At 38.0% G+C, this 14,308-nt stretch overlaps 1 protein-coding gene across 6 annotated transcripts in view; it reads right to left on the bottom strand.

The window, feature by feature from the left end:
* The window catches only part of Btrc (beta-transducin repeat containing E3 ubiquitin protein ligase), a 185,688-nt gene that overhangs the window by 67,918 nt on the left and 103,462 nt on the right, over positions 1 to 14,308 (bottom strand). For 5 of the 6 annotated variants that reach the window (XM_026781184.1, XM_005352359.2, XM_005352360.3 and 2 more), the window contains one exon: positions 9,743 to 9,820. The exons of the other annotated variant lie outside the window; for it this stretch is intronic. In XM_026781184.1, coding sequence (XP_026636985.1) covers positions 9,743 to 9,820 — 78 coding nt within the window. The remainder of the gene's footprint in view (positions 1 to 9,742; positions 9,821 to 14,308) is intronic. 6 annotated transcript variants of the gene reach the window in all.

Raw genomic sequence — 14,308 nt, 5'->3', positions numbered from 1 at the left:
CACACACACACACACACACACACACACACACACACACACACACATTATTTTTTGAAGAGACAAATCTGGAAAAAACTGCTTATTAAAATAAAAAGATGTGAGGAGGCTGAGGCAGGAGGATTGCTGAGAGTTGGAGGCCACCACCGAATGACTATACAGTGTGTAGCATAGTGTACAGAGGAAGATGTCTTCTAAAGGAAGGAATAAAGAAGGGAAAAAGCAGGGAGCCAGGAGAGCTGTACTGAAGCTAGCCCAGGATCTACAGTGAGATGCTGGTTTAAAACAAATGTAGTGAGCTTGAGCCTGTGATTCCAGGCAGAGGCTGAAGAATCCAGGGCTCAGTGTCTGAGAGTCTGTCTTGAAAAGCCAACACCTGGGGCTGGAGAGATGGCTCAGAGGTTAAGAGCATTGCTTGCTCTTTCAAAGGTCCTGAGTTCAATTACCAGCAACCACATAGTGGCTCACAACCATCTGTAATGAGATCTGGTTCCCTCTTAACTGGCCCACAAGCAGGCAAACCACTGTATACTTAATAAATAAATCTTTAAAAAAAATTTATGCCCTGGCAATGCTGAATGTACGGGCAGCCCGTATATGAAGAAGAAACAAAAAAAAAAGAAAAAGAAAAGCCAACACCCGGTGGCTGGAGAAGGTTCAGTGGTTAAGAGCACATTCTATTCGTGCAGGGCCCAAGATGGGTTCCCAGCACCACATCGTGTAAATCACATTTCCTGTAACTCCACTTCATGAAATCCACTGCTCTCTTCTGGCCTCTGAAGGCACCTTGTATGCACATGTACAAACCCCAGACACATTCATATAATTAAAAATATAAACAAAATAAATATAAAAAACTAACCCAAACCAAAGCGAAAAGCCAATACAACCCATTGAAAAAATAGGGCACAAAATATATAAACTGTCCAAAATCACATAATCTGAGCCAAAAATCCAAATAGCTAGCTCTACTTATTAAAGAGATTGAAACTACTATAAAAATTTTCCAGAGAGAAGCCAGGTGGTGGTGGCGCATGCCTTTAATCCCAGCATTTGGGAGGCAGAGGAAGGTGGATCTCTGTGAGTTCGAGGCCAGCCTGGTCTACAGAGCAAGTTCCAGGACAGGTTCCAAAAGTTCAGTAAAACCCTGTCTCAAAAAAAAAAAAAATTCCAGAAAGAAAATTTAAGACTCAAATGGTTTTCATTGGTACAGAAGTTTTTGTTCCACAAAACTGAAACCAAGGAAAGATATTCTTGTCACATCAATTCAACATAATTTGGAAGTCAAAGTCATTAAAATAAAGCAAGGAAAAAGAGACAAATAGCAATGAAGTGGGTTGGAGAGATGGCTCAGTGGTTAAGAGCATTGCCTGCTCTTCCAAAGGTCCTGAGTTCAATTCCCGGCAACCACATGGTGGCTCACAACCATCTGTAATGAGGTCTGGTGCCCTCTTCTGGCCTGCAGACATACACACAGACAGAATATTGTATACATAATAAATAAATAAATAAATAAGCAAACAAATAAACAAATAAACATGCATTTAAAGAAAAGAAGAAAAAAGAAAAAAAGCAATGAAGTTACAAAAGAATTCATAAAAATAAAATTATGGTTGGACAGTTGAAGTACATGCCTTTAATCCCAGCACTCAGAAGGCAGAGACTGGTGGATTTCTGTGAGTTTGTGGCAGCCTGGTCTACAGAATGATTTCCAGAACAGCCAGAGTTACACAGAGAAACCTGTCTCGGTAAAATCAAATAAATAAGAATAAAGTAAAATAAAACAAAATTATGAGGGTTGGTATGTAGCTTAGTGGTTGAACACATGCTAAAAAAAAAAAAAAGGGTAAAAGCTTAAAAAAATTGAAGGGGACCTGCAAGATGGATGGGTGGGTAAAGGTGCTTGCCACCAAGCCTAATAACCTGAGTTCTAGCTCAAATAGTAGAAGGAGAGAACAGATTTCAGGCTGTCCTATGACCTTCACATGTGTGCTGTATGGAGCAGGTGCACACACAAAATAAAAAAAAACAACGCAGGGTTTCTCTGTAGCTTTGGAGCCTATCCTGAAACTAGCTCTTGTAGACCAGGTTGGCCTTGAACTCACAGAGATCCACCTGCCTCTGCCTCCCAAATGCTGGGATTAAACGCGTGCACAACAACCGCCTGGTAGAAATGTAGAATTTTTAAAAATATTTATGGAGGGGAGTTGGGCATGGTGGCTTATAGCTGTAATACCGAATTAAGTAGCTGAGGAAAGACTGTCTCAAGTTCAAGGCCAGGCTGAGCTTCAAGGTAAATGCCAGGCTAGCCAGGACTTTGTCTCAAAGAACAAAACACATTTCTGAATGCTAGAATAATTCATTTCATTCAAATTTTCCTCTCCTTCATGAATGACTTTTAAAATACGCTCAGGGGAACATTAGGTAGAGCCAAGAAGCTTACTCCAGCACTAAGTGTCCAGAGTAGACACTTGCTAGGATATAGACTTTACTTTTTGGCAATTCATCTGTAAAAAGGGTACATAACCATTTTATGGTTATGTTCCAAAAAAAAAAAAAACCAAGGTAGATAAGTGACTAAAATTTGTCAGTCTTTGACCACTCCATAGTAAAAGTCTCAAATGTTATTTACTATTATAAGATTCCTTCTAGTTTGAAATCAAACTAGTGAATATAATAGCTGCAGGCAAGCTAGGCTTTGTCCTCATGCAACATTTGAAAAGGTAGCTTCATTGCTGAACCAGAGGCAGAGAGTTTTGCGTTGGAGTACTTTAATATGTTTTTTATATTGCATATAAAGCACATAAGCATAAACCAGTAAGATGCCTGGCTGAAAACTACCTTCTTTGTGAAAGCAGGCTGTAATTCTGAACAAGTTTTCAATTTTCACACTGCTGCTAGGGTAAAACATTTTAAAGAGTTTAATTTTTTACAATGGATTCAATGACATAGGATTATCTAACAAAGTAATGGCTAATCAATAGAAGGTTTAGTTGTCAGGTGAAACATATAACACACTAAAAGGGATTGATTGCCAGGCTTCTCCTTATTTACTAGAAGGTATATATTTAAAATGACACAAACTTGTTACCAGGCTGCATTCTTTCAACCTTGCAAAGGGCTGCTTAAGAAATCTGTTTCAACAGCCCTATAGCAAAACAAGATAAAGTATAATGAAAATGCTTAGAGACTAGGGGTGTGGTGGGGAAACAGGGACCTTTAGATATATAGTAACATCAAATAATGTCCCAGGCAAAAATATGGGCTAGAAAAATTAAATTACAAAACAACTCCAGGGAAGCTGGGACTGGGCCTTCCAAACGCCACCCAGACTCCGCCGAATCCCAACCTAAGATACAAAGCTCTAACTCAGTGCTTCTCACCCTCCTGACTGTGGCCGCCCTTTAACGCAGTCCCTCAACCATAACATTATATTTGTTGCTACTTCATAGCTGTAATTTTGCTACTGTTATGAATTATAATGTAAATATCTGACATGTGACCCCTGTGAAAGGGTCAACTGATTCCCCAAAGGGGTCACGAGCCACAAGTTGAGAACCACTGCTCTAACTGCTTTCCTTCCATGTTGACCTAAGAACAGACTTAGAATGTCGGCAGCTGGGCACAATAGGCTTTCTATCCTCCCCCCCTCCTTTTATTCCTTCTTAAAAATGATGCATTCAGATTAAGCACTGAAAACAAAATGAATTGGGCCCATATGGACTTTGACCAGCATATAAGCTATTTCCTTTATAATTTATTCACAGTATCTCAACTCTCTATATGAAAATACACTTTTTATGGTCATTACAACCCAGGAGTTCAATAATATGTTTTCTACTAAGTCAGTGATTACACAATTTATCAAAGAATGATTACACTGAAATAAAAGGAAACAAAACACCAACCCTATACGGTCTTCTTTGCTCAAAGTAATTTTAAGAAAGCTGGTTATTAAATTGCTTCTTTTTGAAGAAGGATTTTTGTAGCTAGGCACAAACTGCCAAACCATGCTGGGGTGTCTTTGTTGTCGTCCCCCGCTCCAAATGTTATTAGACTCTGAAGAATTCAGCAGAAGTGGGAAGTTATAGAAACAAATCACTTCATGAGATTCAGAAAGATCACTTTTGTCTTACTTAAGAGACCTACATTAATTACCTTTAAGATCTTTTACATAGATTATTTAAAATATGTACAATTTATTTATTTATTTCAAATGAGGTGCTTCTTCCAAAGTATTAAATAATGTCTACAAATGCAAAAGCATTTTTATAAATAGGTAATTAAAACAGATGACTAAAATTAAGTCAAGCTGCAAAACATTACCCAGAATGCATTGTTTTTTATTTTTAATAAACATCTCAGGCAATTTTCCCCCACTCAAAGCCCAAAGCACTTCAGGAAGAAGAAAGAGGAGGTAGGAAGTTTCAAAGGGTAAAACACACATATATAATAAAATAATGCTGAACCCTAAGCTATTTACAAGAAAGTCCCTTAAGCATAGTTTGTCATGTTGCAATTACACCTTGCCTACTGCCAAGTCAAAGTGCTAACTATTGCCACTAGAGGGAGAAGTGCCTTAACACAAAGCAACAGCAGATAGGGAATGGGCTTTCTTGAGCAATTATCAGAACAAAGCTCCCTTGGCTGTGTGTACCTTCTAATTACTCAATACAATTAAAATGACTAACCTAAAACAAATAGAAGAAAAAACTGCCTGCCTGATAGCAGGGACTTCATTAAACCTTTCCCCTCATTAATCAAATCAGAAAGAAGAGAATGCCATCATACTCAAACACTGGCTGTGGTAAAGGCAGTGAATTCTGTGAGGCTTCATTCCTTTCTTTTAGGGAGAAGTGACTCTTTATAAAGCAATGTTGTGGTATTTCCCCATCTGGATGCTGCCTGAATACAAACTGTCCTCCAAAGAACAGAACACCGTATGTCTTCTCTCAGCTTATTGGTTTATGAATGACTTTTTGTTGCTGTTTTGCTAATACACACTCTGATGTCATTTTCTATGTTTGTGAGGTGTATCTTCTTCCTACTTGCCCAACTGTAGAAAGGAGCCAAGCCCATCCATGTTTCGATTGGCTCTTTTAACTTTAAGTTCCTCCATGGTGATGTTTATAACAATGTAGGGAGAAGAAAAATCTCAGGCAAGGGTAACAGTTACTTATCCTTCCAAAAGATCCACATAGTTCCTTTTGTATGGCCCAGTCATGAATAGAAGATGATAACAGATTCATTTTTCTTTTGGCTGACATTTTTTTTTTCCAGCAGTCTGCAAGGTGTTGAAAACCTGGCAGCTGTTACCTCCCGGGATGAAGATACTTTTTTATCGTCCCTTGACAGTTTAACTCAGTAGGTCAGCACCTTTACAGACTGCAAAGTATCCTTGAAGAGGATGGAAGCTTGAATTACTGCTCCCTCCCTAATCAATGTAAACCCTCACTGCAGGTGAAGTTGCCATCTCTAGAGGTGCACAGGGGAGGAAAATGGAATGCCCTGAGCCAGATGGTTTTTATCTTGTTTTTAAAGAATAAAGGAACAAGCTAACAAGGGAGACAGCTACTTTGTTAGCTTCTTGGCCTCTCTCATGGCTTTGCATCCCCAGGGTTCCAGCTACACAAGAGAAAGAATACAGGAAAATGTAAACACTTAAAGAAATATAACTAGAGGGCTGGCATCATGCTGCTTTCAAAGAGCCGAGAGCGCTCCACTCAATGCTTTATTTATCACTGCCCACGTTCTCAGTAACGTGGACACACACACAAAAGGGGTGGAGGATGGAGGACGGGAGAAGAATTAGGCAGCAGTCAATTTACTCAATTACTGAGAAAAGGAGAAGTGACAGGTCCTATTAGCCCCAATGTGAACAAACAAGAGATGCATGTGGTAATGCTACATTTTCAAAAAGTAAAGAACATTTTCACTATCTTCTCTGGCCACCCCCATCACACACGAAATATAAAACAGTGGTTATGGTTTCTATAGCTTTACAGTTTAGGAGTAAAAGCAGAAGGAAAATTGTATCTATGTTGCACTTTTTAAAACTTCATACTTAATGCCAAATGATGACAAAAGAAGTTGTTTCACAACTTTCTCCTTCACTATTTCTGGTAATTTCTCTGTCAAGTTTTCAAAGTGTTATTATGGTAGTCTTAAAACACAGGCCCAAAGGAGTCTTTCCTTTTGTGTTTTAAGAGAGGGTTTGTAGTACAAGATTGCTATTATTTCTGTTTTAAATGGTTTTTAATTCACCAGTGAAACCACATGAACATTTTGATAACTTAGATATTATATTTAATAGACATAACTTTCTTTTACTTTGTGCTAACTTTGTAAGCTGTATTTTCAAAGAATCTGCCCATTTTATCTAGTCAATTTTTGGCATTAAGTTATTTATAATATTCTAATATTCTTTTAATGTCTCTAAGAATTATAGTGATAACCCTTTTTTCAGCTCCTCCAATATTAAAACAGCTTTTCAAATTAATATTAGTGGCCATGTCCCATCAACAGTGGCAAGCCTTTGCCTGAGAATAAATGATATAAACTATAAGGTTTAGTTATCACAATATTAGGTTGTTAGAGTACAAATGAATTTTTTATATTTAAGGGTAAGAGATTTCTTAAATCGTATTAATTTCAACTGAAGAGACTGGCCCCCATGAAGCAAACACTCACTTTAGATTGACTGGCCTTGACATCTTTTTATCTATAGATCATGACAATAGGCAAACAAAATAGCAAATGGCATTTCCTTATTGTCAAATGCAACAGAGAAAAAGCGGAGTTTAAACAGCTTGTGTATTATGCACTAGATTAAAAAAAAAACAGCAGTGGGGTAATCAAGTTCAGGGCAGTCCTGGACAGCTGCCCTGTGACCCGCTTCTATTGACCCCTGCTATTCATCACTCTTTCCCCAGATTGAGAGGGCAAGCTCCTAGGGAGTGACCACCACAATAGACAGACACAAGCCAACAGTAATCTGGTTCAAGCAAAAAACCAGATGGCACTGCAATAAATTTACAAATCTGCATTCATGGGGCTGTTTTTACACCCAGAAGCTAAAAAGCTCCGAGGCCCCAGGAGGATCTCCTACTTCCCTAATTCTAAAGGCCATTTCTCTTTCCAAGAACACTGAGTTCATGCTCTTCACAAAGAGAATGGAGAGAAAACCCTTTACAAAGAAGGGGGGGGGGAGCCTCATGACCTAATTAATCTCCAGAGCTTGGATCTCAACCCTGAATGGCAGATATTAGAAAAATCATTCTGAAGAAACGGGGGGGGGGGGGGTAAATTAAAGTGGAGGGAGTGAAGAGAACCTGCTAAAATAGCAACGGGGAAAAAACATTAAATCTCTTTCAAATACTGCACACAACAGATCTTGCAAGAGGAAAATGATTCAATAATGTATGCATTTATTTTTAAAATGAATCAGATTAGTCCCATGTGTGACCTGCTGGTCCATCTGTATGTGCTGGACTTAATAGGCACGATTCTCTCTCTTGCTTCAGTTTGAAGTATGAGAGAGATAAATTTAGTTTAATTTTCAACAGATCAGCCTATCCATTTTCCAAATGGACCATCTGGATCAGCCTATTAAAATTAATTTATAACTTTGCAGAGTGAAAATTCGTTTGTTAGCTTAAATAAAGTTGCCAAAACTTTTTGTCACATCACTGTTTTCTGACAGTTGCTTCTGTATAGTGGGTAGAGAGTCTCCATCTCCAAGTTTACCTTACTCAACAGTGCTCTGATCATTCAGCATACAGATCTGGTACCTATCTCCAAATAATTAAACTGATCATTTCAACATCAATTTGTTTGTTTGTTTTGAAAGCTTTCTATATTGACTTAATTCTATTTAAAACAATTATTTTTATAAAAAAATGGGAAAGTACCTATTCAAAAAAAGAGTTAACATACACTAGATGAAAAATGATTGTGGCATGCTTTCAAGTGCTTTCCTTTTAGGTTAAAGCTATAAAAACTGGACTCTGGAGGCAGAAGTAGAAATTTTTTGGAAATAGTAAGGTCCAAGTTTCAAATCAATGAGCAGTTCTGATCAAGCCTAAGCTCTTCAAACTTCCATTAGTTTCATCAGTAAATTGGAAATCATATATCTACCAACTCAGCAGGGCTATCACAGAATTAAATGAAATAAATATGTTCATTGTGGGTATCCATCAAAAACCATATCACTGCTCTTCTGTGTCCTAAAACAAGGCCATAAACAGAACAAATTAAAATTATTTGTATTACTGCTGGTACTCATTTTATACAAGTTGATACTAAAAATGACTATGACACTTATTTTCTAGCTATAATTAATAAATAATTTAATGACTTATTCTGTTTCTAGTAAATAACAGGTTATAGTAGCGAGGACTTGTTTTCAGTCACTATTTTGGATATTTTAATTAAAAAAAAAATCATGGGCTGGAGAGATGGCTCAGCAGTTAAGAGCACTGGCTGCTCTTCCAAAGGTCCTGAGTTCAACTCTCAGCAACCACATGGCGGTGGCTTGTAATCATCTGTAACAAGATCTGGTGCCCTCTTCTGGCCTGCAGGCATAAGTTCAGGTGGAACACTATAATAAATAAATAAATAGATCTTTAAAAAAATCATTAAGACTGAATTTTCACAAGTAAAATACATTACACCTCTGGGAAGCAGGGCACAGAAGCCTGAGGAAAAGGGGTTTAAAGTTTTCTCTTTTTTTCCCCCTATGTGTGTGTATTATGCAAGCATGTGTGCATGTATGCAGAGGTCCTCAATAACTCTGCACCTTATTCATTGAGATTCCCTCCTGGGATCTCCTGTCTCTCTGCCTTCACAGTGCTGGATTACAGACGTCCTGTCACGCTCATGGGTTATGGGGATCTGAACTCTGGTCCTCATGTTTTCATAGCAAGTACTTTAAACACCGGGCCATAGCTCTAGTCCCACAAAAAAGGTTTTAAAGTAACCATCTATAGTGGACTTCACTTCTAGAAACAAAACAATACAGATTCAAACTAAAAGAAACTACCTTTGTTACAGAACTGTATTATTATTATTGCTATTACTATTACTACTATTTAAATGTATGATGAACGTTGGCCAGGCATGAGGTACAGGTTTATAATCCCAGGACTCAGGATGCCGAGGTGGGAGGCCTATAACATCAAGCCTTCTAGCCTGGGTTATTTAATGAGCTATTTAGTTTAAAACTAAAATGTATAAATAATCTTTACTGAGAAATATTAGTGTTAACTATTTCATGACCATTTTATAAAGTACTTAAGGTCATCTTGCCTAAACAAGACCTCTTTACTTCAATTTAAATATTTACTATATATACAGACTGCCTTGTACTTTTGCATCTAGAATATCATTTTTTGTTGTTGTTGTTGTTTTGTTTTCTTTTGTTTTTGGAGACAGGGTTCTCTGTGTAGTTCTGGCTGTCCTGGAACTCACTCTGTAGATCAGACTAGCCACAAACTCAAAAAGATTCTCCTGCCTCTGCCTCCCAAGTGCTGGGATTAAAGGCATGCGCCACTACAGCCCGGCTACAGGATATTTTTAAATGATTGAAGTATGTTACCTGATTGAAACTGACGGCTATGGCCAGACCAACTTCAGAATACAGGGCTCTTGATTTAAACTCAGTGTTTAAAGAACGATAGTCAAGGGTTTCCTGTCTTTCGCTTTGTTGTTGGAAGCTTTTTATTTTAAGTAAGACTGAATTTCATACCTGTCTAAGTGAATTCTTCTCTGGTATTATCTTCCTAGGGGGTTCGCCATTATTACAGTCTTCTCTCTCTGAGGAATTCTGTGAAAGAAAGTAAGCTTTAATTCAGTTCTCATTCTCTTCAGTCTTATTCTGTGGGAGTAAACTGAATTACATTTCTAATTCTGTAAGCGAGAACACCATGTGTATCTATGCATTTGAAGATTTATATACATACAGACATACACACATGTAAAGGAAACCATATGCCCATGTATATAAATAAATTCACGTTGGGATCTGGGTGGAGGTATTCTGTCTGTTTAAGCACTACCCAGAAGAACCACATTGACTAGAAGTCTAGTTTATCAGACTTTGACTGGGCTGATAAGGAAGTCCTAGGTCATATTTAGCTGATGACAATTTAAGCCATGATTATTATTTTTTCTTTTATGTAATCAGTCTTCAACTACTGTGACTGTTTGATACTTAGTCTGAACTCTTAGAAGGATCAATCTCTTGTTCTCACCTCACATTTGATTTTCTTTTTTACACAAAAGCAGTGTAGTTCTTATTAACACAAGTAATATTTACTCTAGGATTTAAGATTAGGATCCATTTATTTGTCACTATCACTTCAAATAGTAGCTACAAGATCCTAAAATGTCAGTGGAATTTTTATATACCAAGGAGAAACAATTAAATTAAAAGCAAATTCAAAAGTGTTCAAAATCAGTTGAGTATAGTAGCTTATGCCTTTAACCACAGCACTGGGAGACAGGCAGGAGATTCTCTGGAGTTTCAAGTTTGAGGCCAGCCTCATCTGTTTAATGAGACCCTCTCTAACAAACAAAATAAGGACAACAAATGTTAACCATTTACAAAACAAACACAGAAAATCCCAATTACATTTATTTGAATTCTCAATTAACAGTAAAAGATTACAGTTCACAGCTGACAAATTTATTACATTATATAAAATCATCATATTCTAAATAGAGTTTATTTTTACATTCAGGACATATTTCCTGAATCTAAATATGAATTTATCTGGAAAATTTCATACATGTATAAAATTATTATTTAATCGCCACTGTGCTGTAAATCAACATAAAATATATTGTTTTGGGAGAAAAGAAAGGAATGAAACTGCCCAAGGAGTAGGGAGAAATAGTTGAGTTAATGACTATAGAGTACTACAAATGAGGAAACCAGGTACTGTTTTTGAGACAGGGTCTCACTCTGCAGCATTGGCTGGCCTAGAACTCACTATGCAGAAGATTCGTGGAGATCTGCCTGTCTCTGCCAGAGTGTTGTGATTAAAGGCTAGGTGTTATCGTTAAGAAGAATTTTTTTGTTTGTTTTTGTTTTTCAAGACAGTTTCTCTGTGATTTTGGAGCCTGTCCTGGAACTAGCTCCTGTAGACCAGGCTGGCCTCAAACTCACAGAGATCCACCTGCCTCTGCCTCCTGGGTACTGGGATTAAAGGCATGCATGTGCTATCACCACCCGGCAGTTAAGAAGAGAAAAAAGGAAGAAAAACCTGTAAACATTGTTCAGAGTTAGTTCTTTTTTTGATAGATTATCTAAACACTTATTTTGGCCAACCCATTAAAAGAAAGCCAACCAGAATGAAAAACCCAGCATAACAGTTACATAAAACAGAGGTAGCAATGCTAAGTAATTAGGCTATAAGGGGCAAGGAACTGGTTGTTGCCTAATATTTAAGGAGAAATGTGGAGTGTCAGTAAATTAGAGATGAATAATCACTCCAACATGAGAGTAACAACGGATGAAGAAATTGCCACATGAGCCTAATAGGTCACCTTGGCGGTCCTCAGGAACCTCACCACTAACACCCAGAAGAGTTCAATTACTTACTGTCTGCACCCTATGAGAAGGAATCCCAACAAGAAAAGTACCCAACTGCTCCAGTAAGTTAAGTTACAGGCAATAAACTCAAGAGTAACTAGTTGACACAGGGGAGAATCACCTAGGGGCTACTAAAGTAGCAGGTGAACCTTTTATAAATAGTAGGGCTGTTACATTAATTTCAAATGTATCCCCCTAAGATACTTAAGAAAAAAAAAAGAGTAACTCTACAGTGGAGAAATCTGGCAAATAACCAGCTCCTCACCAGTGGTCCAGCTTTCCTTTTGGTCCCATACTTAAGCTCCCATTACTCATTATTTTACCCATTACTTTTTTGTTTTCAGCACATCTGAGTTTCCAGTATAGTTTTCCCCCTTTGATTCAATTTTAATATACTCAAGACTATTTCTGCATTCCAACTGTCTCTCCTCTAGTCCAAACCAACAATATTTACTTTTGACAAGCTCTGATAGCCTTGCTTCAGTCTGTACCTGACACAGCATATACACTACTGTCAGAGCTGCCATGCTAAAAAGGTTATTTTGCTACTCAGAAACCCTTTAAGTCAGGCATGGTGGCACATACCTTTGATCTCAGCACTTGGGTGGCAGAGGCAGGTGGATATCTATAGATCTCAGACCAGTTTATCTACATAGCAAGTTCCAGCACAGCCAGAGCTATATAGTAGAGAGATTCTGCTTCAAAAAATAAAAAGAACCGGGCGGTGGTGGCGCACGCCTTTAATCCCAGCACTTGGGAGGCAGAGGCAGGAGGATCTCTGTGAGTTCGAGACCAGCCTGGTCTACAGAGCTAGTTCCAGGACAGGCTCCAAAGCCACAGAGAAACCCTGTCTCGAAAAACCAAAATAAATAAATAAGTAAATAAATAAATAGATAAATAAATAAATAAATAAATAAAAAATAAAAAGAAACCTCTTATAGCTCCCTGGTACTTATATAATTGACCCAAACTTAAATTATTACAACACTAGTAGTTTGGCCAGTGTAACTTGACAAAGCATTGCATCATTTGCATAGCATTACTTATCATCCATCAAAATAAGAACGTACTTGTTCATTCTTGTGTTTTTGCTAATGCGAATTCCTTTTCTTCTTCCCACCTGCATCTTTCTTTTCTTTTCTCTCCCTACCTTCTCTTTCTCTTTGCTCCCCCTTTTACTCTTCCTCCTCCTCTATGCCCCTACCTCCTCTCAGACAGGGCCTCATTATTTAACAGCCTCTATCTTGTGACAATACTCCTGCCTCAACCTGAATTGCCAGGGTTATAGGTGTATGTCACTATACCTGGCTCTTTTTCTCTCTGAAACAACTTTGTTCTATATAGTCCAGGCTGGCCCTACATTCAGTATGTAGTCAATGATGACCCTGAAATCTCATTCCTCTCATTTCCCAAGTGCTTGAGTTACAAATGTGTAATGTCACACCTGGTTCACTTTTGCTAATTGTATTTGCTCAATATAATAGTAGCCTCTTTTTTTTTTTTTTGGTTTTTCGAGACAAGGTTTCTCTGTGGAATAGTAGCCTTTCTCCCTAATCTTTTGAGCTATTAAAATCTCAATTCAAAGTTTGGTGAGAGGGCCCAGTGAAAGATGTTTGTCACCAAGACTGATGACCTGAGTTCAATTTCTGGAACCTATGTGGTGTAGGATGATAATCAATTCTTACAAGCTATCCTATGACCTCAATATATGCCTATCCTGGTATATAAGACTTTAAACACTCCCCCCCCCCGCCTCCACACACAGAGAATAAAATGAAATAAATGCAATTTAAAAAAAAAACTTGATTCAAGTATCAACTAAAATACCATTACAAAAAAGTTGGTGATTATCATTCCCTGGGGGAATTAATGTCTCTGAATACTGATTTCCAATTTGGCACTTTTCAATATTATATATCTTGATATCATATTTGATCTCTTTCTTACACTCATGAGTTGAAGCTCTCTACCCTCTCTTAGTGCTGGAGGTTGCTAGGTAAGTGTTCTACCACTGAGCCACATTCCAGTTCTCCATGTCATATTTGTGTATGAATATGCCTTCAACCTATGCTGTGAAATTCCTCCAAGATCGGCCATTTTTTCCAATTCCACATTCTAACAGAATAGAACCCTGGAACCAAACACCCTTCAGTTTGACTTTCGAGTCCTTCCCTCAATTGTTTATATTCTGCCTTTGTCAAACAAATCTCTTCATATGCCACACAAACTTGTTTTATGACATTGAATCTGAATGAAAGATTCCTTAATTCTACTGTAGCTCGACTGACAATTATGAACATAAGAAAATTATTCAAGCTCCAATATCCGTAAGATGAGGTTAAACTGTCATCTTCACTAAGAAACAACATAACCATTCCATCCTATTCTACTGAAAACTCCTTGTCCTCTGACCTCAATATATTTATTCATCATGGCATGCACAAGTTTGCCCATATGCACAAACACTAAAAGAAGCAATTAAAAAAATAAAGTCAGAGCCAGGTGGTGTTGTTGCATTCCCTTAATCCCAGCACTAAGGAGGCAGAGGCAGGCAGATCTCTGTGAGTTAGAGGCCAGCCTGGTCTACAAGAGCTAGTTCCAAGTCGGGCGGTGGTGGCGCGCGCGCCTTTAATCCCAGCACTCGGGAGGCAGAGGCAGGCGGATCTCTGTGAGTTCAAGGCCAGCCTGGACTACAAGAGCTAGTTCCAGGACAGGAAC

The sequence above is a fragment of the Microtus ochrogaster genome, chromosome 8 (assembly GCF_000317375.1).
Source record: "Microtus ochrogaster isolate Prairie Vole_2 chromosome 8, MicOch1.0, whole genome shotgun sequence".
Classification (NCBI taxonomy): domain Eukaryota; kingdom Metazoa; phylum Chordata; class Mammalia; order Rodentia; family Cricetidae; genus Microtus; species Microtus ochrogaster.
This window is presented reverse-complemented; position numbering and strand designations above follow the sequence as displayed.